General features: G+C 41.5%; 2 protein-coding genes across 3 annotated transcripts; one reads left to right on the top strand and one right to left on the bottom strand.

The window, feature by feature from the left end:
• Positions 1-1,650: 1,650 nt before the first annotated feature.
• b4galnt1b (beta-1,4-N-acetyl-galactosaminyl transferase 1b) lies at positions 1,651-7,361 on the bottom strand. The gene is made up of 10 exons (XM_071916538.1): positions 7,147-7,361; positions 6,839-7,015; positions 6,373-6,479; positions 4,866-4,903; positions 4,542-4,722; positions 3,601-3,693; positions 3,227-3,414; positions 2,543-2,683; positions 2,111-2,348; positions 1,651-1,868 (listed from the first exon to the last, which is right to left on the bottom strand). The coding sequence occupies exons 1-10, from the start codon at positions 7,359-7,361 to the stop codon at positions 1,651-1,653; spliced, it is 1,596 nt and encodes a 531-aa protein (XP_071772639.1).
• A 4,422-nt stretch (positions 7,362-11,783) lies between these two features.
• os9 (OS9 endoplasmic reticulum lectin) lies at positions 11,784-24,739 on the top strand. 2 transcript variants are annotated; one of them, XM_071916509.2, is made up of 15 exons: positions 11,784-11,944; positions 12,362-12,544; positions 13,837-13,900; positions 13,991-14,067; positions 16,063-16,161; positions 16,324-16,525; positions 16,781-16,942; positions 17,129-17,244; positions 18,200-18,263; positions 19,400-19,482; positions 19,588-19,638; positions 20,051-20,252; positions 20,765-20,932; positions 21,720-21,829; positions 22,584-24,739. In XM_071916509.2, exons 1-15 carry the CDS (start codon positions 11,795-11,797, stop codon positions 22,719-22,721), a joined length of 1,869 nt encoding a protein of 622 aa, XP_071772610.1. In that variant the 5' UTR covers positions 11,784-11,794; the 3' UTR covers positions 22,722-24,739. The 2 variants fall into 2 exon arrangements, with proteins under 2 accessions (XP_071772610.1, XP_071772608.1); XM_071916507.2 differs by having other exon boundaries at positions 19,588-19,788; positions 22,584-24,738.
• The last annotated feature ends 531 nt before the right edge of the window (positions 24,740-25,270 follow it).

Consider the following 25,270-nt stretch of genomic DNA (forward strand, 5'->3'; position numbering starts at 1 on the left):
CAAGATTTAAAAAGGAACAAAAATAACAATTTCAGTTGTTGAATCTCTGGCACCTTGTTGCTAACAACAAATGACTGTTAAAAACTGATTTGTAGTTTGACTTAGGAAACAATAGTCTGACACAAGGGTGCCATCTAAAGGCCATGGTATAAAAGAACAGCATAATCACTTCTTCAGGCATGAGTGTGCCGTAGCCTTGGACACGACCCTTGATAGGATAGAGGAACTGTCAGTATAAAACATGATTTTCCAGCCTTGGTGCCTAACAATCTCAATTTCTTGTCTCATTTCCATCATCTCACTAGGTGTCACTCGCAGTTTTCCTTCCATGCTCTGACTACTTCTACAGTGTCTCATCTATGTCATTACGTCATCACACTGTGCCATTCATACCTATTCTGTCTTGATGTGCTGCTATTTTTTTTTCTTTTTTTCTGTTACGATGAGGAAATATATACATGCACTTTGGTCAATCCAACTTTTCTGTTAGGCAGCATGTAAAAATGCAATCACTTTCAACGTCATTCACTGGCGTGCATGGACAGAAACGCTCCTCTTCTTAGATGCTTGTTGAGGAAACTGGAGAGTGACAGACAGCAGAAGACAAGGACGGAAACAAGGCTATTCCCAGATCAGGAAATTCCACGTCTGACGCCACATGGACGGGATCCAAAGCTTCTCCTCCTCAAACGCAAACCACTCACGAATGACACAAAGGATTCTGGGTAAGGGGCAGCAAAACCGTAACACAAAGAAATAAGAGGTAAAAACACCCCCAAAACCACCAGCCAAACCACCAGCCAGACACATCCAGTCACAGAGCTTAGGTACCACACATTGAAAGTTTTGAATGCGTTCTTCATATGGCATTGGTAAAAAGGTACCTACGCTCTGTGTCTACAAGATTGTCACTCTGTGGGAAGTGTCCCTTGTCCTCGCTTCAGAGTGAGTCCTCATTCTTAGACTCCGCCGCTATTGCTTTCCCCAGCTCAGTCTTTTTATATAGTGCAAGTTGAAGGACAGGGGACACACATGCCTCCGCTCTCTTCAAAATAGTATGAAAATGAAGTGACTCTATGATTCCTTTTCCAAAATGTCAGCGTGCCACCTGTCGGGTTTTAGCTTTTCTCAATTCTTGGTCTCTATAATAGGATGACTCAGCAGCATCGAGCCAGATAAGATTTGAGAAACACTTTTTGCATAATCTCTTCATAACCTTGAGTCGATCAAGAGTGGCTACACTATGAGGAGTTATGCTATTGATAAAGAGGAAGAATGGTGGCGTTGATTTGCAATTAATTGGATCTATGTAAACAAGACAATATGTTTGCACTACAATTGATTGTAACATGTCCTTTTTATTTTTCTGTATTTTCACTGTTTTACACTTCACTCTGGGAAAGAGCCTGAACTTTCATATCTGGCTTCTGGAAATGTATTGACTGTCAGCTCTCTGCAGAGCATGTTTAGTAAGGACAGAATAAATAGGCTAAAGCTGCTCTAATGGCACAATGACAATCTTGGGGGAGGCATAAAAAGTGTTTGTCTGAAATCTTATCTGGCGGGACACACTGGAGGAGAACGTCTTTGGCAACTCAGGAGGAGCAGGAATCTTGAAGCTGGAGAGCTGAGGTGGGCGGAGAGGAGGAGTTAATTATGAGTCAAACACTGAAATCGGTTCTTGAAGAACAGGAGGCCATTTTTAGTATGCGTGGCATCAGAGGAGGCCGATGGGTAGCGGAACTTAGCATAAGTCTTGTCGCTCTCTGATTGGCTGACCCAGGGGAGTTTGATCTTGGTTGCATGATTGACAATGACATCATCACAAGATCCCACATGGAGAGAACCCAGGCCGTCGATGAAAAACTCTGTAGAGCAAAACAAAAACAAAACAATTCAGCCAAATACATTAAAATTGCATTAAATCAGATGAAGATTCATAAAACAAACAACTAAGGATATGATTTAATATTCTATGCTTGATCCTCTCCGCATTTAGTTCAAATTTTGATTTGTGTTATGGATATTCCGAACAATGGTTGATTGAGATTAAAGAAGAATACTGAGCCTGGGATTTTTGGTTGAGAAGAAAAAATGTGCCTGTACTCACCCAGGTGAGCCACCCTGGCCAGGCGCGGGTCAAAGCCCACCTGCTGGACCTTATCAGTGCGAGCCAGGAAGAAGTTGATGACCCCGTCGGTGACAACACAGTTCGGAAAGCCCTGGATGGCGTGGTGAAATCCTCTCCTCATGTGTAAACAGTCGCCATCCTCTTCCCCTGGCTCGATGGATATGGTCTGCCTGTAGGTGGCAGTATACCCTGTTGCCTCCCGCACTGCACCACCCACCTGGACACACATACACACACACACACACACACACACACACATAGACTGTGTGACTCACTGACTTCAGTAACTGACATCTCAGCAAAAACACCACGTTGGTTGCCACAAACAATCTAAACCACTAAGCTCTCCACGGAGCACATTTGTCAAGGGGATCGTTATTAAAAGTGTATTCCTCTGTGACTGTCCCTCACCAGATCAAGAGTGGTCCTTTCCAAAACATCCACAAGCTTCTCCAGCTTGGTGCTGGATGTGAAGATGAAGTCGTCATCCACCCACAGGACATACTTGGTGGTCACCTGGGAAACAGCCAGGTTTCGTCCGGCAAACCAGCCCTAGGACACACGAGACTGAAGTCAGCAATTTTACATTTACTTAAGTACGTTTTTACTTAAGTATTGTACTTCACTACATTTTAAATCACATCCATTACAGAGTACAGATTTTGTGGCTCTCCATCAGCATCAGATACTGGACAATCATAAATTGGCCAACTGTGGAGCCGTTCACAGTGAATAATCTGTCAGCAAAGAAGAGAAGAGTAATCTGGCTTTACTTTGTTTGTGCACTTTATTTTGTAATTTTTCCAGTTAAAAGAATGTAGTTTGAACTCCGTCTTCTCGTCCTTTAAGAATTGCATGGAAAAGATCACATGTAACAATGTTCTCTTTTTTAAAAAGTAACTCAGTAACATTTACTCTGAGTACATTTTAAATTAGATACTTTTTATACCAGTACTTTACTTCTACTTAAGTAAAATATCAGCAAAGTAACAATACTTCTACTTGAGTAGGACATTGTAGCACTTTTTCCACCACTGGTATATGTTTTTATGTTGTTTGGCTGCAAAGATACAACTGTGTCGTGCACTTCCATACCTTTCCAAAAGGCATTATGTAATGTTCGATGTAGGGCCCAGAAACAGTTTTGGGATTCTCACTGTCATCAGCAATTACTATGGTTACAGTAGGATAGTATCTTCTCACGCTGTCGATAAGATATTGCAGCTTGTCGTAACGCAGGAACGTTTTCGTAGCTATGGTAACAAGGGCGCTGACATTGTACTCTGCAGAGAAAGGAGGTCAGAGAAAAACACGTTAGCTTTTTATCAAATTCTACAGTAACAGGTGTATTGTCCTGTATTTTTCTATTCTATTGTATTTAGTACTCAGGGACACTGTATTCATATTTCAAAAGTAGCAGGTGTATTGTTCTGTATTTACATGCTGGCTTTGTAGTGTTTGTGTCATACCTCCTTTGGGTCCTGTGTTGTAGAGTTTGGGGGTAACACCATGACGGATCTTGATAATGAAGATGGCTTGATGTCCTTCTGTCTCAAACTGCACTATAAGACACAGCAAAAAATACTTTCAATAACAGAAGGACTCCTAACTGGTTGAATGGCTGTTAGATGCTGCTTAGAGTGATTCGTCCTCACCTATTTCATCTGTGAAAACATACCAAACTGGATTCAGGAATTTATGTTGAACTGTCATTTCTGTACCATCCACAAAACATTTATATTCTGCACCAGGGTCTGAAATTAACACCTGCCAACTTGCCAAATGCCGGTAAAATTAGTCTTTGGCAGATAAATCAGTATGGTTCACCTGTTTTTGAGACAATAACATTTGAATGGCTCAGTTATATAAAGTGTTTGGTCTTTACCTGGTCTCAAACTTTGTCCCTGCTGACCAGCGTTGACTCTCTCTGACCATGAGCCAATCAAATCAAAGCAAAAATATGGCTCTGTTGACTGGCTGCCTGTTATGCTTAAGATCTAAACTTCTGCTGACTTTTATTCTAGTTTCTCTGTTGCCAGGATGTTTAACTAGCCTAATGTTAGTAGAAACTTAACGTTATTCCCATGTGGCGACGCATAGCAGGTGCGAGGCCAGTAAAAAGAAAAAAATGAAGACTACAAAAAACATTCATTATTTTATAAGTGAAGTAAGTTTAAATTAAGACTACTCACACAGCACCTGATTCACAAAATAGCACTGACTGGGTGACATATTCCATGAAAAAATGTATATTATTTAACAGTAAAAAATATTTTATTATTTAACAGTAAAAAAAAGGTAAAAAAAAAAATATTCTTGGCAGGTACATTTTTCCAATTGTGCCAAATGCTAAAAAGTAAATTTCGGACACTGCTCTGCACCCAAAATAGGCGGAGGAGTGAAGCCTCACCTGTGTCTGCGGTGCTGGGGTGGAACAGCGTGTTTGTGTAGGTGATGAACTGCAGCTGTCGATTCAGGTTGGGCAGCAGGCTGCTGGACAGGCTCATGTGCATCTCGCCATCACCTTTGATTTTTACCCCCTCTACCTCTGCTGCCACGTTCAGCGTTCCCAGCGTGGCAGTAATGTTTACCTAGGACAGAAGGAAAGCAGGCGGGATGAAAGGATCGCAGATATAAAGTATAAAGGCATACTCTACTTAACAAGACATAAACCAGTATTGCTTGAAATGACAGTGTGAGCTAAAAATTCTGACAAACATTGTGATATACTTACTGAATAATGTTCTCTGGGAAGTTCTTGTAAGGCCAGCCCTGAAAACAACACGATAACACTTTACAGATTTATTTGGTCCAGCCACAAGGACTTATTTAATCCATTTCCTGTCAGCTGACATCAGAGAAACAGAGTGGTTGCTGCAGGCGAGCACGCGATCACTACTGTTACTCAGGACTGCATCTCCTTCCACTGTTTCTGCACAACATCGACGTATTATGCATCAAAGCGCGAGAAGTGTGCTATTGCTTTTCTAAGCGATACGTTTTTGTTGCAATTTATTTTCCAACACACACTAATGACGGAATGTTCAGAGGGGGTGATGTCATCAACAGCTGTGGACATCTGCACATTGTTAAAAGAAGCAGGGCCAGCTGTGTAGTGACACACAGACACACACACACACACACACACACACACTCCCCTTTCCCTCCTTACTTGAAAGAGACAGAAAGAGAGGGAGGGGGGAGGAGTGAGAGAGAGAGAGAGAGAGAGAGAGAGAGAAAATAAGATAAAAAGCAGAGACAGATCCTGACCAAGTACAGGCTCGGTGACCACAGTCTAGCTATAGAAGGGGGAAGGCACAAAAAAACACCTGGCTCCCAAAAGATGAAAGGAGATGTGGTCACTGCATGGCAGGTGAGGTAGAGACAGAGGTGAAAATATAAGAATGACATATTTTGACCTATTTAAAAATGCCAATTCCTGAATTTTATCAACTAACTGAAAATAAACAGTTACAATTACAATTCTAGGTGATGGAAATGCTGCAAAAACAGCAGCAAAATATGTGGCGAGGTGCCACAGCCTGAGTGACGGCGGCTAACACTCCACATCCCTGTCCTCTCACGACCCGGTCCATATGGTTCTATTACTGTTCGTCTGTTATCCCATGTTATGATAGATATTTGTACTGTCTGTCTGTGAGGCAAATGTACTGTTTGCCTTTCTTTCGTTTCTCTTGATGAGCGCTGTCAGTGCACATTTGTTTTGGCAATATTGTTACAGAACAGACATGCCAATAAAGCTTGTTCAATGGAATTGAATTGAGTGAGAGAAAGAGAGAGAGAGAGAGCGCGAGAGGGAGATAGAGAGAAAGAGGGGAAAGGAGAGAGAGGGAGAAGAAGTTAAGAGAAGGGAGAGGGACACACAAACACACACACACACACACACACAAACTCACACAGACAAATAGACAATTGCTTTTTGAGCAAGCACACTCACATTTTCTTCAGAACTAATGCAGTTGTCTGCTAAATTTGTAAAGTCAATATAGTTTCACTCACTCCAATCATGCATACCCCCCCAACACACACACACACACACACACACACACACACACACACACTCCTACACCAGAGCACCAAGAAAACGCTTGCGCCCTCGTTGTTAGATGGGATCGATTTATATGGTTGGGTCTTTCCACAGCAATCTAATTTTACAAATCATTATTTAATAAGATGTCTCTTGTTAAAAGATCTGTCACCCTTCCCATCCGGAGTCCTACCTGGGATGAGGATCGTTTTCAGCGGCCGCACCTCCACCCCCTGTGTTGGATACTGTAAGGGATTGTTGGCCTCTGCAACTATGAGAACATCTGCAGGGGTCTGAGACCTGAAGGGAAACATCCACATTAGAGAAGGTCAAGCCTGGAAGGAATCTTCATAACCACAGAGATTTAATAACTGTCTACAGAAAACTGCAATTTTCTTGACCTCATTACTTTAAGTGATCTGGAGCAGATTTAGGGTTGAGCTACATGAGAAAACAGTGCTTTTATAAGATCAAGATCTCAAGACAGTACATCATGCACCTTCATAATGATTTCCAGGGCATGTTTTACTAATCATTTTGTGCTGAGGTGCAGCTCCATCCTTCCTTCATTACAATTGGGAACATTCTATTCTCAGAGTGATCCAATATTCGTGGGATGACTGAATTATTTCACCTTTCTGTTTCATGCTGCTGCTCACCTCATCTGGAAACTCTGGTACTCCTTGGCCCGTCTTCTCTTCATTTCCTCCAGCTCAGCGGCCTCGAAGGCGGTGTGCAGGGGGTGAGCCGACACCCGTGGGAATAAGAGTTGGGCGAAGGGCAGGTTTACGCCCCCACTCTCACCCTCGCATACGCACCCATTACGCGCCAACAGACTGGAGGAATCATCAGAGACACACAATCAATTCCGTCAGACAGTTTTAGCTCAGATCTGTTGTGGCGAGTTGGTTTCATGCATGGTATATATTGCTTGGTCTATATATTACTGCTGTTTGTTAACCCTCACCTTGCCACACTCTCCCTCAAGTGATAGGGGATGTTGCCTAATCGGTGGTCTGGTTCTGGGAGCCTCTCCTCTAGATGCCTCTCTACTATGGGCCCTGGTCGCTGCCACACATCCACAGTGTTGTAGGCCCGGGTGGGCCAGGAATGGAGGAGGGCCAATACCAGCACCACTGACACCAAGATGGCTAGCAACACCGTCTTCCTCAGGGAGCGCATCCTAAAACCTGCCACACAGCAAAAAGGCAAGTAAGACATGAGACCATCAGCACAGTGCCAGGGTTGTCCTGTGTTCTTTAAATGCTCTGGGTATAAATATTGGGAAATCAAAGAAAATGGAAGCAGAAGCAATTATCTAATGGTGTCTATGTTGCTCTGTATCAGTGGTTCTCAAAGTGAGGTCTGGGAACACCCAGGGATCCTTTAGGGGGTTCCAGGGGGTCCCCCCAAAAAATTATGAATAGTATAATTTCATTATTATTTTATTTACCAGAATTTTTTTCCAATTAGAGAGTTTACAATGACTTTACAATGATTTTAAAATGACTATTCTGATCATAAGTTTCACTCTCACCACTATTATCTCCCCACCTACAGTCTAGAAAGTTCTACATTTCAATACTAAATCAACAACTTCCCATATGGGTCCCTGGGCAGACTCTTATCAAATGGGGGTCAGTGGCCTAAGGTGGGTCCATTTGGGGGTCCTTGACATGAAAATGTTTGAGAACTCTGGCTTTATGTAACATTGTAAAAGGTCCTGGCATCTAAATAGGTCAGAATGACAACAAAACAACCATCATTTGTGTGCCGATTCATGAGATTCTCTACATTTTCGGGATGGAGAAACTGAGTTAAGTTGCCTATTGGGCTAGTAGAATGGAATTTCAGCTAGTCTGGCCAAATTGTTACAAGCCCAGTATTAATATATTAAAAGTTCAACATTTTAAGTTTAACAATTAAGTTTAAAAAATTAGCATTGGGAAACAAGAAACAAAGTCCAAGTGCTAAAGTTCCTCTCCACTTCTCTCATCCCCAACTCCTCTCTCCCTCTGGCCCTTCCCTCTCTCTCCTCCCTTCTTCTCTACCTCTCTCTCCTCCCTTCTTCTATACCTCTCTCTCCTCCCTACCTTTAACTCCTCTCGTCCCTTGTTTTCGACATCCCTCTCCTCACTTCCCCGCTACTTTGAAACAAGATGCTCCAACTTCCAGAAGCTTGCCAGAACAAATCCAGCCCTCTCCCCTCTCTCTTTGAAAAGCACAAACTCTATTTTCCCACCGACAGTTTTCGGATGATTTCTTAGCCGGCGGCGGTGGTGATGTGTGTGTGTGTGTGTCCCAAAATCACTAATCAATGTTTTGTAGTTCTGTTGGCAAACAGAGAACTTTATTTTACGTCAGCTGAGGAAAGGTGGTGTCTCTGCTGAAGCTACAGAACAGCGTTCTGATAGGCTGACAAGGCTTTCTTAGTTTTTAAGGGTGAACTGCAGAGACAGCATGCAGTCGACTGTTGGTGAATCGTTGTTCTTTCTATTACACCTTAACTAAATGTTGAATAGTGGAATTTCTATGTGGTTTTGTGGTTTGACAATCTCTTACTCTCTCTCTGAGATAGTTCTCCAACTTATGGTCTTTTATTTCCAGCCCTGCATGCATGTTTAACAAGTATTTAGCAGAAAATATACCCAACTGCCTCTATCCAGTCAATGAAAGGGCATCCTCTGTAGGCACCTGCATCTCCGAAAACCATGTAGATAATGAACAGGTATGTGTGAATGCTTTCCCCATCTGAAAACAGCAACAAATAAGGAGAGTGGACAAACAGCAAAATCAGTCATTTGAACAAGTGAAACAGATGAAAAAATCATCATCATCATAACATCACAGACCAATTCCAAATGAAGTAACAGTTTGCCCTGCCATGATAACTGCACAATGCAATGGCTTCATTAACATAAAACCATCTTCATGCATACATATTATGCTTCATCAGCTGCTGGCGTGGTCTTAAAGCCCCCAAGGGAAATCCTGTAGGGGTTTGGGCATGACCATCTTAGCTTTACTGTGGTCAATTGGAAGAAATCAATAAAGAAAAGATCAGCCACTCAACTGGGCTGTTTTGGCCCCCAGCACTTACACATCACTCAGAGGAAATGCTTTCTCAAAGTGCTTCCTATAAAAGCTCTTCCCTGTGCCATTTGTGATCTACACTGACTGTATATTAGAAACACAGACTTATTATTTACCAAACAGTGTATTCATAAAAAGTGGGCAACCCAGTCCCTCCAGTAACCTTCTTCACAGGGGTAGTGGACACAGGAGAGTAAGGGAGATTTGGTCCTCACAGCGGCACACGGCATGTGGCCCCATCTCTGGACAAAGTAAGATAAAGATAAGATAATGTAAGATAAGATAAGGTAGGATAAGATGAAACTTGAATGATCCTCATGGGGCAATCGTATACCCACCCAACCCTGACCCCAAACCTTCGCACTGTTCATGCCCTTAACATATTCCAAATTCTTACAATGTTCTTACTACAGCATGAATGTCTGGTTTACAAACACTACAGGGAAACAGAAGAGGTATTGTCTACATAATTCTCGTTGGAATTAAATCATTTCCATCCCATACAGATGCCTATTGAAGACAAGCTGATAGGTTAAGTCAGGGCATGGTGTATGGATGCCTTATTGAGCTTGTATGAGAATAGGGAGCTGTAGTTTAAGAACAGTCCCATGGTCCTGCAAATGGATTTTCCCAGCAGGTTAGCCTAAAATGAAGAGTAAAACATGCGTTTGCAATGATAATGTGCTGTGATGGTGTATTAGGACTCCATCCCCAGACCTATCCTGGCCATTCAAGCGAGAAGTGCGAGATATATCTAGCTCTGGAAACCTTCACATCAGGAACTGCGTGCTATATTGACTGTGCTCACTGTAGCCTTGAATTCACCTAAAGCTGAGGCTGGGAGGAAGCAAGCCGTGCTGTAGACATGCAAAGCCCAGCGAGTCCCTCCCGACATGCGTGATGATTTTGCTGCCTCCTCTGTAACCATCCAAATTCTGGGCTAATTAAATCGCTGCATTTGCGAGTCATTCTCCATCACCTACTCCACCACCCAGTATCCAGTTTAAACATATGAATAAAGTCAAAGTCAAAGCAATCATCTGTGCAACAATACAGGCCAGCGAACACAAATGCCTGGTAGCAGATAAATTATGATTCAACCGCTATGAGACAGGCCTGTTACCAAGTGGTGAATAAGATTGCAGAAAAATGATATCCAATATAGCTGCATATGCCTTTCAATTACATTTATTACCGCATATGAAATGTTGAAACAAATCGCTCACAAAACATATCTTAATGCCTTTAGGCCTATATCGATAACCAATTAATTAGCTTGGCTTATAAAAGGTGCATATATTTTTCAAGCTTCCCTGAGGATAAATCGTCTAGGGTTCATCTAATGTTCAAAATAGCGTCAAAAATGACGTACTAAAGATATCCATCCCGGGCTAGGCCCATTATTATAGGCAAATCAGGCAATAGCTCACCTCAAATGAAAGACGCACATAAGCTGTTTCACCTACCGCCTCCACGGAGGTCGCCCCTCTTGAAATTTGTTCATCAACGTGATCTTGCAAATGCAATTTAATTTTCAGAAATGCAAAGGCAGCACATTACTGTAGGCTAATTCCGATGGATGGACGCTCCCCCTGCAGCAGTGTTGTGAGCGCAGCGCGCCTGGCTCAGTCAGGACTGTCCGCGGTCAATCACTGGCACAGCAGCATCATGGAGCTGCGTCGACTCAGCCACATACACACACAGTGAACCGGAGAAGCAACACAGAACGATTTCTGAAATTTCACCTCATCATACATAGCCTACACATTGTATTTACATTCCAACGACAGACATATTACTACACATAGCTCAATAGTGTGTGCGTGTGTGTGTGCGTGTGTGTAGGGGGGTTGTGGATGTGTGGGTGTGGGCGTTTGGTTGTGTATGTGCGTGCGCGTATGTATGCGCGTGTGCACGTGTTTAGAGAGGATCTGTTTGAGGAGAATCTGTCTCCGTTTCCATGAAGTAATTATTCCACCGCATTAAATTATTAATCTTAACATAAACTGATTGGTCTGAAATTCACGTTTCAGTACATCCCTGTGTGCTGATCACATGTATTATTAGGCATAAACCTGAGGAAGTTTATGGCCATAGCTGTAACCTGTAGACCTGATCAATTTTAGACAGCAGAGCTTGTCTGTTGGCACCAAATTAGCCAAGCAACTGCATGATTATAAATTGGCCAAATTGGCTTGTGACACGCCTCATACACCAGGCCAATGGAAGGCTAGTTTCTGTCTCAAAATATTACTTTCTTTTAAGTCACGACAAACGTTGACAACCGAGACGGGCGTTGTTTAATTATATGGAAGCCTGACAAAGGCAGAAGCGCCGTGCACTTATTCTGTGCCGGTGTAGTAAACTAACACACCCCAGAACAAGAAAACAAAGTGTAATTGATTGACAGGTTAATCAGCCTATGAGAGGAACTTGCTGCTCACATTGCCCAATCAGCATTCACCATGTCAGGCATTCTCTTTTTTTCTGACTGTCAGACAAATGGGGATGTGAGAGAAACTATGGCTGCTTCCTTAGTTAGGTGGCTGAAGAGATTGTATGTTTTCTTATTGATATGTCCCCTCTGTGTCCCAGCCTTCTTGAATTTAGAGGAGCTGAATGACATGAAATATGGGATTCAAATTCTTCCCGATCCCGTCATCTTGGGGCAGGTGAGGGTGTGAAAGAGAGCTTGTTTTGCTAAAGCTAAAGCTAGCTAGGCAAGACAGCTAACGTTATCGTTGGCAAGTAAGCTAACCATTTTACGTTAACCTAGCCAACGTAAATGACGAGAACATGTCTCTTAGTTAGCTAATCTACCGGTATGTATTTAATAAAATGTTATCGGCTGGCAAGGTAGATACAGAAGTGTTGATACAGGAGTGACTGGTTAGTGAGCTACGCAGCAGCCATCGCTGACAGCTGTCACAACACAACACAACCTCAACTGTATTATTTATCAGAGACTATATCAGTACAGTAACAAGTAGTTAATAAGCTATATACTTTCATATACTAATGTTGTGCTTATGTGGAATTCACACACCAAGGACCCTGCCAGTTTTCATGACACAATGTTTCTGTTGTAGACCAAGACCGAGGAGGTTATGATGGTGTCTAGCAAGTACAAGCAGCTGTATGAGTGTCGACTTCCAGCCCAAGCTGTAAGGTTTCATCAAGATCCTGCTTCTGAGCCTGAATCGCAGGGCTATACTGGGCCTGCCATCCCAGAGCTTCTCAGTCCTATGCACAGTGCCCCGTGCTTGGTGAAGGTTGGTTCTCCATTGCACATCTCTGTGCCATCAGTATCTTCATCCCTATATGATGAAGTCCATTTTGAAATGTGTAAATAGGTTAGACTTTTTGTAAAACTTCCATTTATCCAGGTTAGGGCTGACTGACATCACATGGTCTGCTTCTGCAAGAAACTGTGTCACTCTGCTACAGTTGTACATTCACACATGGGAGCTTCCCAGTACAACCACAGTCTTCTAATGCTGGACACTGAGCAGCTCCACTGAGTAGCAGCTTGTGTCAGATGTTGAGGCAGGGGAAGGTTACTCAAACACTCCCTCCACTCAGATTATGGTATATTTGATGTATACAATAAGGTAAATGCCACATTTTCAGATACACTAGAAGCCTGAGCTAAGTGCTAACTGAACCAAACTCCTGTCAGTATAAAAATGATGTTGGAGACACACATCGAAATTGTTGGTATGTTAGTTTATGTGTTCCTTAATTGAGTTCCAGTAAGGTTGCTACAACAGAGAGCATGTATGTATAAAAACAAGCAACGGCTCATCTCTCCATTCATATCAGCCACAAAAGGGCTTCTAAATGGATCATTGCCATAATGGCCTCATGCCTGTGGTGTTCACAGGTCTTGACTTAAGGTTGGACAAGGTCTTCACTGGAGTGGAAGTGCAGGGACTCAGAAGTCAGTCAGAGTGTCAAATGTTGTATGTATTTTCGACTTGCTCATAAGATAACTCTGTCTGATAGCCAAATCAGGAGATTGTGGCTGTGATGAATACTAAATGTATCCCTCTCTTTACCAGTTCTGTAAATATTCAGTGTAGGTACTGGCCACAGCTGTGCGGAGGAGTAAAATATTTATTCACCTGACCGTTTTTGCCTGGGGGAAGCTGAGCAAAGAGGGCTGCGTTCTTTGAATAAATAACTCCACTCCAAGTTGAAATGTAGTATTACAGCAACAGGAACTTGAAAGAATAATCACAAATCAATGCAGCTCTTACTAGCTGCTTCTTTTAGACTCACAACTAGACAGTAGCAGGTGTGAGCCACATGTTGGTGTGAAAGAATAACCATACACAAAGCCAGTACATTAGTATGTTAAAAATTTGTGTTGTTCTTGACTTCCAGATTGGGTCATTAATAACAAGTCTGCGCAAGAAAACAAAGGGTTTTTTTTTTGTTTGGAAATCAGTTGGCACCATTTATGATATTGTTGATAAAATTAAACCAGTAGCCTAAATGAAAAGTAAAATGCATCAGTAAATTGTATTGATACATTTTTGTGTGCAATCTCTACTTTCTGCAGACAAAGGACTGGTGGACATATGAGTTCTGTCATGGACAGCATATCAGACAGTACCACCTTGAGGGTAAGAGCTTTCCTCTGTGTTTTTATCTAACTTGTTCTTGATGATCACTTTGTGAGATGAGCTTAAGAAGTGTTTCCATTCTCTCCACAGACACAGAGATCAAAGGAGATGTTCTCTTCCTCGGCTATTATGAGTCTGAATTTGATTGGAGTAATGAAACAGCAAAGGTAAATGTATTATGATACCTTCATTTGCATGGTTGCATTTGGTTTTACTATTCTATAGTCCACGCTTCTCAAGCATTACTGCTTTCTTGTATACATTAAAGACAGACAAAAAAAGTGAATGGGGGCGATCACATAACATAAGCTGATCTGAACCCATGCAGTGGTTGGTATGGGACAGGGAATACTTGATGGTTGAGTCCCCCGGGTGTTTGTGAGATTATTTGCTGAATAAATGGCTATCAAACCGTGTATATAGAATAGAAGTTAGGGTTATAGATCAAGTTTCTAATGACAATTAAATATTTGTATAGCACTTTCAAAAACAAATGTTTACAAAGTACTGTAGTCTTTGCTATGAATTAACAGGTGTTTGCTCTAAAAAGCAGCCTACATTAAATCCCTGTGGGGGAAAATGTGCAGTAAGCATGGCTATATTTATTAGCATGCACCAGACTACTTCAGCCCAGATACAGCGACCCTATGTAATGTGTATTTCCAGAGGGATTGCATTCAAAACGTTCTACACTAATATTCATCTTCCCCCGGTCACATCTGATATTTTGTTCCGGTGGAGTCTTTGTTTTTTAAACAGAGTGTCAGATTGCATCTGCAAACGAATGGCTTGTTTATAGTAGGGATGCACCGATACCGTTTTTTTACTGCCGATCCGATAACGATACCAGAATTTTGAGTATCAACCGATACCGAGTACCGATCCGATATTGACCCCTTTTTTTCTTCTGTAATTACACAGCTGCATACAACATGTAAATAACATGGGAACAATAATTTTATTGTTAAAAAAAAGAAAAGCAGCAGGGCAAAAGAACTGACAAAAATAGGAATGACAGTTCCTAGGATATATAAAAGATTGCTGCAATATAGGGATACAGTGCAAAAAAACTCACAAAAGTGCAAAAGAGCAATAAACTGACCAGTGCATACTGCTACAAAACAATATTGAAACAACCATACAGCCTTTGCTTATATTTTTTTCCTCTTCTTTAGTGTGAATAACTGACAGAAAAAATACTGCTACACATAGGCTTTTTCTGGGCATAACATCCAGTGTGTGCCAAGTCTAGTCTAGTTTTAATCACTTAAGGACAAGAGGCAGGTTTTTCTTCAGAAACAGAAGCATCTCACCTCTCTCTGCTGTCAGCCTGTTCCTCCGCTCACTGACAGTGTTGACAGTCACTGACGCTGACGCACGCACAGGTCGCGTCAGCGTCATCAGCGCGGTAGCATTAGCTTTAGCCCCCATCTCCAAAAAGCTTCGTTTTGTGAAAACGGAAGACTTAATTGAAACCTTTATGGTGGCGTGTACATGACACTAAGCCCAAGGACACTCGATGTAAGTTTGAGGTAAGGAGCAGGCGTTTGGAAGGCGTCGCCAGATGAAGTTCTTGGTAAAGTGAGTTGGATAAAGATCTTTGGGACGCTAGTAATGGCATAGCCATCTAGCATCCCTTTGTGGCTAAAATAATTCCCAACCGCTGACATGTTTACATCAGCACATTGCCTGCAGGCTCGCTTTCTTTTTCCAACTTCTTCACTCACTCGTGTCGCGTCACGTGCAAACTCAGGCATGTTTTACGGCAGGCGACTACGCCCGTTTATTACTCCGGGGGCTCGAACTGATTGCTCTGGATCGGATCGGATTATAACGTTAGCTGCCACCGATGTCCGATCCAGCATTTTAGGCCAATATCGGCCCGATACCGATGCCAAGTATCGGATCGGTGCATCCCTAGTTTATAGTCAAGTGTTGATGATAGGAAAAACAGCGTGACTTCTGGATAGAATCAGCTCTGCTCAAAGAATCTCTAGAGACTCACTGCTGTGATAGTAATGACCACGGTCTATAAATCACCTGGAGTACACAGACATCAGAAATACCAAATGTGTTCCTTTGGCTGATGCAGTATAGAGTAATTGTACAGGACATTACAAATCAGTTTAATTAAGACGTCTTCTTCTCTGTTTATTTCTCAGGCCTCCAAGCAGCACAGACTGAAGCGCTACCACAGTCAGACTTATGTAAACGGTTCCAAGTGTGACCTTAATGGAAATCCCAGAGAGACTGAAGTCAGGGTGAGATGACATTTGGATTCAAAATGTATTTAAATTCAAAATGGCCTTTCTTGATTTGTCTGTCTGTCTTCTTATCAAAATAAAGATGTGAAGCCAGTGTAAATCTGCATGTTGCACCTGATGAGGACAGACCTAGATGATTTGACTCTGTAACATTTCCAGTTTGTGTGTGAAGAAGGCTCCGGTGACTACATTGCCCGAGTGGACGAGCCTCAGTCGTGCCGCTATGTGCTGACAGTCCACACCAGCCGCACCTGCCAGCACCCCTTCCTGCGGCCGCCCTCCACTGCCAAGCCCCAGGGCATCGTGTGCCAGCCGGCTCTAAGTGCCCAGCAGTACATGGACTACGTCAAGGCTCAAGTCTGTGAGTCATCATGGCTGGTTGGAAGGACACTTAAGCTTAGTGTAATGTAACCTTTGTTTAAACGCTTTTCAGTTTTGGAAACTGTGAAACTGTAAAGAATAGTGGGGGCTAGGGGGCTGCTCTTTCTTTCTTTCTTTGTTTGTTTGTTTCTTTCTTTCTCTATGACGTACCTTCCCCTTACCCCCCGCCTCTCTCTCTCTCTGTCCCTCTCTCTCTCTCTCTCTCTCTCTCTCTCTCTCTCTCTCTCTCTCCCAGCGGACACGAAGCGTAAAGTGGAGCAGATCTCAGAGGAGCTGAGGAGTCTTGATGAGATGCTGGCTGGTAATGAGGGGGCAGGTGGCACAGTGGAAGTAACAACAGACGAGACATTGCCTGCACCCACTGATGACCCGGACCTCATGGGGTCAGACAGAAAAGGTGCATTTTTTTTAATATATGGGGCAAATTCCCTTCAAGATAATATTGTGGTAATTTCTCCATGCACAAGGTAACAGTTTCCATTGAGGGTTTTTTTTGCTACCAAATTCAAACCCAGGGTAAATATAGACATCACTAAACAAATCTTATTATGTCAGATGAGTGCATGCATTCCTGTTGAAACAGATGCTGCAGATGGATCGGAGGATGCTACATCAGAAGAACCAGAGGATTCTGATTTCTGGGAGGGAGTTACCAAGCCAGAGGGTTCAAAAGCAGCTGCTTCCCAACAACAGAGTCAGGTATAGAAATAAGTCTCTTAGAATCAAGTGAATTTGCCGTCCTAATGTATGACACTTCCTGGAGCTCTTCCATTGACAGTGAATGAGATGCTCGACTTTGTTGACTCATCAATTGAGTTGTTTAACCCAAACAAGCATAACTGCATTGTGTCTTCAGCTGTGAACCAAAAAATATCCTGTAAATGCAAAGTTTTACTTCACCCGTTGTGGGTCAAAATGAATAAGCAAGGTTCAAGAGTCTTCTGTGGATTCTTTATTCAGACATGCATGGTTCAGTTCAGTGTTCCAGACAAGCAACAAAGAAGTGACCAAGACAGGAGTTTACAATCCACTTATATAGGTTAAAGTAAACAAAACTATAAATCTTGGCCCATAGCCAAACCTACTTGGCTCAAAACCAACCCACCAGTTCGGACTTTTAACTGCATGTCCACCTATAGAATCACTTAAAACCACACATAACCATATATAGTGATCATGCATGCATTCAAGCACTGATTACATCATTGTAGTAAGTAGGACAAAAGACACTCCACTTTGCAGGACAAAGAACAGAGTGTACTATTCATATAAAAAAGCACAATATTCATTTTATTTCTTACAATCCCTAAATAATCACCTGGGGTAATGCCACTATGTCCACAATGTCAAATTACTATCCATTTTCAATAGAGAAGCTGCATAAAGTATTGCTTTGGTTCTCTCAGTTCTCTTTTTTCATTGTTTTTAGAGAGACATGTTGATCTACATAAATCATGCTTGAACGGTCTAAGATCATATGAATAGCATGTGTGAACTGTTTGTTTTTCGGTGGATTTTTGCATAAAAGAAGTTCTCCTTATAGTTCCCTGCCTCATTCTCCTATTGGCTATAAAAACTGCTGCAACTAAAATCTGGACTGGTTTAGTGCAAATCTGAGATATTCCACAAGACTAACGGCATGTTATGTCCACAGGCAGCAGATGATGACTACGACAACTCACTTACAGACAATGAAGTCATAGATGAAGGTGATGAAGGTAATGCATTATACGAATATCTCCCCCCCCCCCCCCCCCCCCCCCCTCTCTGTCACACACACACACATACATAGTAGGCCAATGCCATTCATAACTGTTCCTGAGTTAATGCCCTCTGTGTGCTGCTTTAGAATACCTCAACACAAGAGTATAGGAACCAGAGGCCTCATTACAGAAAAAAATCCTAAATTCTTGTCCTTTCTTAAGTGTCAAAGATAGGAAAAACCTTATTTTGCTATTCCAGAAGCAAAGCCTAAAATCATGACTGTGATCTCAGACCCCCTCCTGGCTTAACTTAACTTAGGAAATCCTAACTATTTTTGTAAATTCTAAATCTCAATAGATAATCGTGTTTTTGCCTATACCTATTGTTATAATGTGCACGAGACAGTGGCTCATCTTCAACAGTTCTGTTTCAACTGACATAAATATATCATTATACAGTACATCGCAATGGCTACTAATACTGGTGATAAAAAGAGACATTTTAGACATGATGAGACAGAGGCCTGAGGCATCCTGTAAATCAATCAATACATCGTCCGGGAAGTTAAGGACATCATCCTGAGGTTTCAACTTCTCTCAACTTCTCTATCATTACATTTCTGTGTTCCCTCCCCAGCAGAAGTAGTCTGGCTGCCATTTTTGTCCGTTATTTTTAATTTAGGACTGGTTCAGTGCTATTCTAAAATAGGATTCCTAAATTAGGATATTGTCAAGTTAGGACACTTCTGTAATAGCTAAATTCTTATCGTAGCATAAGATAGGATTTTTTCCTAAATGCAGTTAGGAAACGTGATTCTGTAATGCCAAATATCATCCTAAACTGAGATAAGATAGATTTTCAGACTTAGGAAAAAAACAATTTTTGTCTCACTGTATCAATCCTTTGACTCCGTACACTATATAGTCTTATCAACTGATGTTTGTCCAAATAGTATATTTTGTGGTGATTTGGTATGTGTTTTTTTCTTTTGTGTTCTTATTATGTGTTTTTTTTGCAAACCAGATTTCGATTATGGGACAATAAAGTTTGGAATTGAATGGAATTGGATCAAATTGATGCCAAATATTGTCTGGAATCGTTCAATCTTGTACTTTTGGCAATTTTTCTCTCTCTCTATCTCTTCTTTTAGTTGAAAAATTCAACTTTAAAATCATAACTGACCCAGCAGACCTGATGAAATTTGTCCAACACCTCAAAGAGAGCAACAGAAAGGTCAGTGCTTTCCTAGAACGTTGTGATCCTTTTTTGTCCAGTTACAGTTGTTACACTTACACCTATGGATTTAATTTCAACGCAGTAATTTCCGACCGTTTTCAGAAATCAAAAAACCAAGCCAAAAGTCGAGGAGAGAAGCAAAACAGTGACAAGGTAAAGGAGAAGCATGAAGAAGAGAAGGATGAAGATGAACACCTGCTACAGGAGTTTGAGGATGAGATGGCTGACCTCTCGGTGCCATCTGATAAAATTGAAGAGATAAAGGAGGAAATGCAGAAGGAGTTTGACAACATCATAAATGAGGTGTCAGACCAAAGAAAATATCTGATAGTGTCCATGTCTTTGAAGAGTTTTAACAAGCCTGTAGGGTTAATACCCAGTTGCTTTTGTGTCCCCCCCCCCCCTTTTTTTTCCCTAATCTCTTGCTCAGTTTTCCCTGAAATGCTATTCATAAATGCATTAATGCATACAATTTGAGTATTTAGCAACATTAAATCTTTTGATATCATGTCTCTGAAGTAATCCCCTGGTTGGTAAATCCATGGTTGGCTTCTCTCTGCTCTAGGCCCAGCAGGAGTTGGAGACAGAAGGACTCAAAGGGGAGTTTGATCGCACCCAGGCTACGCAGACTCTGGAGACTACGCTGGACAAGCTACTCGACCATCTGGAGGACAAAGACATCCAAGACCCAGAGCAGCAAACGGGGGCAGGTCAAAGAGCCAGCGACCCCACTAGGGGCAGCCCCAGCCTGGCTCCACAACAGCCAGGTAACCGGGCAGCTTGCCCCTCTGAGTCCATATCTGAACTCTGTGTTCGCCTTCATCCTCTTCATATTTAATCCATATGTGGATGTTTGTCGTGGCATTTTTCATCCCACGTTGAGTACCTCTATCACTAGGGACTTGACATTTGTCCGGGATAGATGCACACATGTACTCAAAGCTCAGTTTCACACAAATGGAAACAGAAAGAGAATCGATGTATCAGATTCACATTTTGAATTCCTTTAGGTAGTTAGTGGTCTTTGCCTCTGCTGCCATTGATGTACAGTATCTGTGGGTTGATTCATAGTGGGTTTATTTTCTCGTCACAGTACTTGATCTATGACAATCTATGACAAATGACGATACACAAATGTAATGCATACATTTACGTACAGGGAATGCTTTGGTATACTCACACACGTATTCTTGGCTCTTACCTCCTCCGTCCTGCTGCCCAGCAGAAGGGTTTTGAGGTGAACTGTGTTGTTTGTCCCTCTTTTGTCTCGTCACCCCAGACCAAGCGGCTGACGACCATGTTAAGATCAAAATTACTAAGTATAAGACGGGCAGCAGCCCTGATGGGGAGGTCAAAGTTCAGGAGATGGGAGAAGGCGACCCCCAGTGGCAGCACATAAAGGACGTGGTTAAAGAACAGCTAGAGAAAGCAGGACTGAAGGCCGAAGGTAGGAAGGGGATTGCCCAAAACACTCACGGCCTGTCTCTCTTCCATCTGTTATCTTGAGCATACAATCCTGTATTTCTCTTCTCATCTTTGTCCAATGCATACAACTTTCTGATTCAGGTATACAGCGCAGAAACGATATAGCAAAGCAGTAAGAGGGCAACACGGGTAAACTGGGCAAAATATATGAAAACCCACAAAGAATCAGAACAGCACATACTTTTATAGCCATTGCCTATCTCAGGTTTATTTTAGGAATGGATCAGTTAACACAGATCTAAACATAAGACAATCTCAACTGTCGCCATCTTTAAGGTGAGCCGGGATTTGAATGACGTTTTGAAGAAGAAAACAATGCACTGTATTTCATAGCTTTGCTTTTTTCAAAGGTTTAGCAATCAGGAGAGCTAAGATTACTGTAAACAGCACCAGAGGTTTTCTGCATTTTTCATGCTGAGGACAATCCAATATAAGCATTTGCTGAGGACCCAGAAATAGCTAAGCATTTAGCCAGTGTCTTCCAAATTAGTAGTTGGATATTTGACAGTGGACTGCACTTTAGGAGCCACTTACATGTAGCTTAAAGACATATGCTTTAAAAAAGGTGTGTCATCCATGTGTATTTTTTTTCTTTCTTTTCTTCTGCATTTGTTTCATCCACTGTTGTGTTTGTACCTTTCTCCATTAGGATTATTTGTTACTTTGACATGTGCTATATTTTTCTTAATTTGAGCCACTTGGAAGTGCATGTGTTTAATCTGCTAGCCCCGCTTCCCCTTGTGTTCCAGGTAAAATTGAAGTGAAGATCTTAACACGAAAGAATGCAGAGGAGGCAGGGGACCAGTGGCTGACTGAAGAGGATACAAAGTCCTTCAGGGAACTCCTCATAAATCTACTGGTAATTTGAATAACCGTAGTGACTGTATTAACAATCCGCTTGCATACCTGTGGGTGGGTGACGCCCTGCCATGCTGTGCTTGCCTGGAACTGCTCAGTTTATGATTTCAGGCATGCTAAGTAGCCCATATGAGATTGAATAAAAGACAATCTAGACAACGAGAAACAATGCAGTAAGTTCAACAATAAGTCTTGTTTATTTCTCTATCTGCATACTAACTTATAGAAAACAAAGTAGAAAAAATGATTGTGCTTTAGAATGCCAGTCTATAATAGGAATTGAATACAGGTAATGATAATTACCATTCTCAATAAAAAATGAATTGGGAAGAGTTTGGGGTAGAGTTGCATTACCTGTGGGCAACCATGAGTTCACCTCTCTCTTTCCTGTCTACCTTCATTACATTATCAGGAAAACATACATAAAATAAAATAATTTAGTTTAACATGTGTGTGTTTTTTTGTTAGTTACACACAGTATCTTAGACAGTTCTGACAGGATTGTGATGAAACTTGAGAGTATCTTGCAGTCTTGACATTGTGATTCAGCATTTACAAAATTATGTGCGTGAAGTTGAAACAATGCTATGATGCTATGAGAAATTGTAATTGTTTGATTGGCCCAAAAGGGGGCACTAAATCACTTGTGGGAGAAAAAAATGTATTTCTGTTGGCTTGTTTAAGCAAACAAGTGTAATAAACTTAGGATCAGAATGTGGGTGGTTTTAAACCTATTGTTTGTTTTTATCCCCCAGACTGGAGGCACAGAAGAAGTTTACAAGGAGCAAAAGAGGCAGCAGGAATTGGAGAATAACTATAGGTTTGTGTGGGGAGAGTCACAGGAGGAGTCCCAGGCGTCCAGCACCTCTGACTCAGACGATGTGGACATCTGAGCTCTTTATGTCATTCACCTTTTGTGATGTCGAACTCCTGTGGAGACTAGTAGGCAGGGAGTCTCTTAAGAGCAACGGCAGATTTTAAACGGAGCCCTTGCGATTAAATTATTGCTATTAAACCTGGCAGATAATCTCAACTCACCTGTTCGCACATTCAGAAGATGTGTCAGTGTGTCTTGAATAGGCACCGGTTGTATGTTGCACGATAAAGTCGCAATGTGTCAGCTGTAGTTGTGCAGTTGAATGAAGTTATGCATTTTCCCCTCTTTTGGTGATGGATAAAGCTGATTGGTGTCAAATATGTACCTTTTTAGAAATGCTTCAATGAGTTTTACTGAATCTCGGTGTCAAGTTCTGAATTTGGTTAACAACACACTGTGCAGCCACAGTTAAATTACGCCCTGCATTTGTCTTCTATGGTGCCATTCATAAAGAAGCAATTACCTTTGTAAATGACACAATGGGGGAAATCCTATGCGAGTCAACATACTGTATCAGTGTTTGTGAAGGGCGTTTCTTTACCGTTTCATGCTTACAGAAAAGTATGATTGACGTTTCAAGATGTGAAAAACAAAGGACAAATACTCAAAAGGAGGGGTTCACAGTTCAGTTCACACTGTTGTGTTTGTGAAGCTTTTTGATACATTGCATTTGTTTAGTGATTAAATTATCAGTAAACACAAATGTAGATTACATTAGTAATTGTACACTTAATACTGTGGCACTTTAGATTTTTTTAGAAAATGTTTCTGGAAACTTAGAATTTATGCATTCATTCACTAAAGGTTTGAGTGATTCCACTTGAGTTTCATGCCTTGTGCACTGTAAAAGGGATTCAAAAGAAAACCACAGAAAGGAGTAAAGGAAGATTAATCTCTAAGTGCAGAATTTGTTCTTGTACCCGATAAGAATTTGCTGACACCTCCATACCAGAGTGTGGGTGTGGGTGCAAGACAAAGAAAGCTACAATGTCAATCAAATGCAGTATACCAAAATAGTGAATCCACACAAAACTTTTCTAAGGATCTTTCAGAGGTGTACTTAAAGGGCTGAATTTGTATAGTTTGTGAATAGGGGTAGCTCCTGGGATCGTAACCTGTAAATAATTTTGCTTGAATGTGTTATTGACTTGGTTTGTTGTATATTAGCACAAATCTAGTGGGGCTTGGAGTCAATGGAGTGAAGATGTTACAGTTTGTCACAGAGCAATCTTGTATACCAAACTTAATTTCAGACTGTGGGACCAAGCCATATGCAAACAAGACATCCATTCAGGCTCTCAGGCTTTCAGACCACCGTGACATACAGTATGTTACTAAAACCCAGTTCAAGAGGCTCTAATCCCTGTCTTGGGTAGGAGTAGGCAGACTGAAGTAGTAGGTGTGTTTGTTTACAGGCTAGCCACCCGAACTGGTCTTCTCATTGTTCGTGGTTCGCTCCATCATTATAGCTCCTGTCTGATGAAGTGACAGGCCATCATCTGGCTTGAATTTACCACACCAATTGCTTTGAAAGCTTCAACCCATCCCCTATTAACAGTCAGAGGTGCTGTAACACTTCCTTCTGTGTTCTGTGTCTCTTACATTACACATTACAGATGTGCAGATGATTTGTAAATCACAGAGCTTTTGCAAACCATGGCAACTTGGAGTCAGAAAAGACAAGGTGCCAGTAAGTATTGTACTGTGTGCTTGGTTGCAGCTGTATAATCAGGAACACAATATTGGCTTCACAGTCTGAAAAGTCATCAAGTCACTTTGAGCTGCCTTGTAAATATAAGTCTTTGAACGCTCTTTACTTGTTCATTTGAAATAAAAAATGCCATAGGATTCCTCTGAATAACATTGCACTGTTTATTTTTTATGTTATAGGCTAATAATATTAGATTTGTCTTATCTGTAGCATTAGATCAATATACTGCTCACATGCATTTAAAGGCCCAATCCATTGAAATATAAATGAAATGGTCGCCCTGCCACATAGGATAAAACATGGGAATGACATCTGTCATTCATGAATTGATTGGCAGAGTTCTTCGCATAGACTGAGACGAAGTGACAACTAAAATTGAGTTCTTAAAGTTAACCAGGTATTGTTTATTTGATATGCAAACAATATGTAAAATCTAGGCTACATTATAAATATACTATTTAGAATTACGTATTATAATTGTATCTGTGCGCGCGCGGCTGTATAGGCGACTGTATAGTGGATAGAGATAACAAATGTTCAACAGGTTTTCTATAGATTTGTTCTCTGGCTTCAGGATGCTCGTAGAAGCTTAAAATAACGTCATTACAAAATGTTTTGAGGTCATTGGTGCATCTAAACATTAGGTTTGCTCTTTAGATTTTCAATAGGTTAAGATTGTGACATCCGACCACTGAATACAACCTGCAAAATGCGAAGAATTAGTCATTCAGACAGTTAGAAACGTATAGCGCATTGACTGACGGGTCATTAATTTACTGTTATAATTCAAAGGAAGTAATATGCAATGTACGAATTCACACTGTAGACCATAACACACCCATATTCTTTGAAGT

The sequence above is a fragment of the Centroberyx gerrardi genome, chromosome 5, assembly GCF_048128805.1.
Source record: "Centroberyx gerrardi isolate f3 chromosome 5, fCenGer3.hap1.cur.20231027, whole genome shotgun sequence".
Lineage (NCBI taxonomy): Eukaryota > Metazoa > Chordata > Actinopteri > Beryciformes > Berycidae > Centroberyx > Centroberyx gerrardi.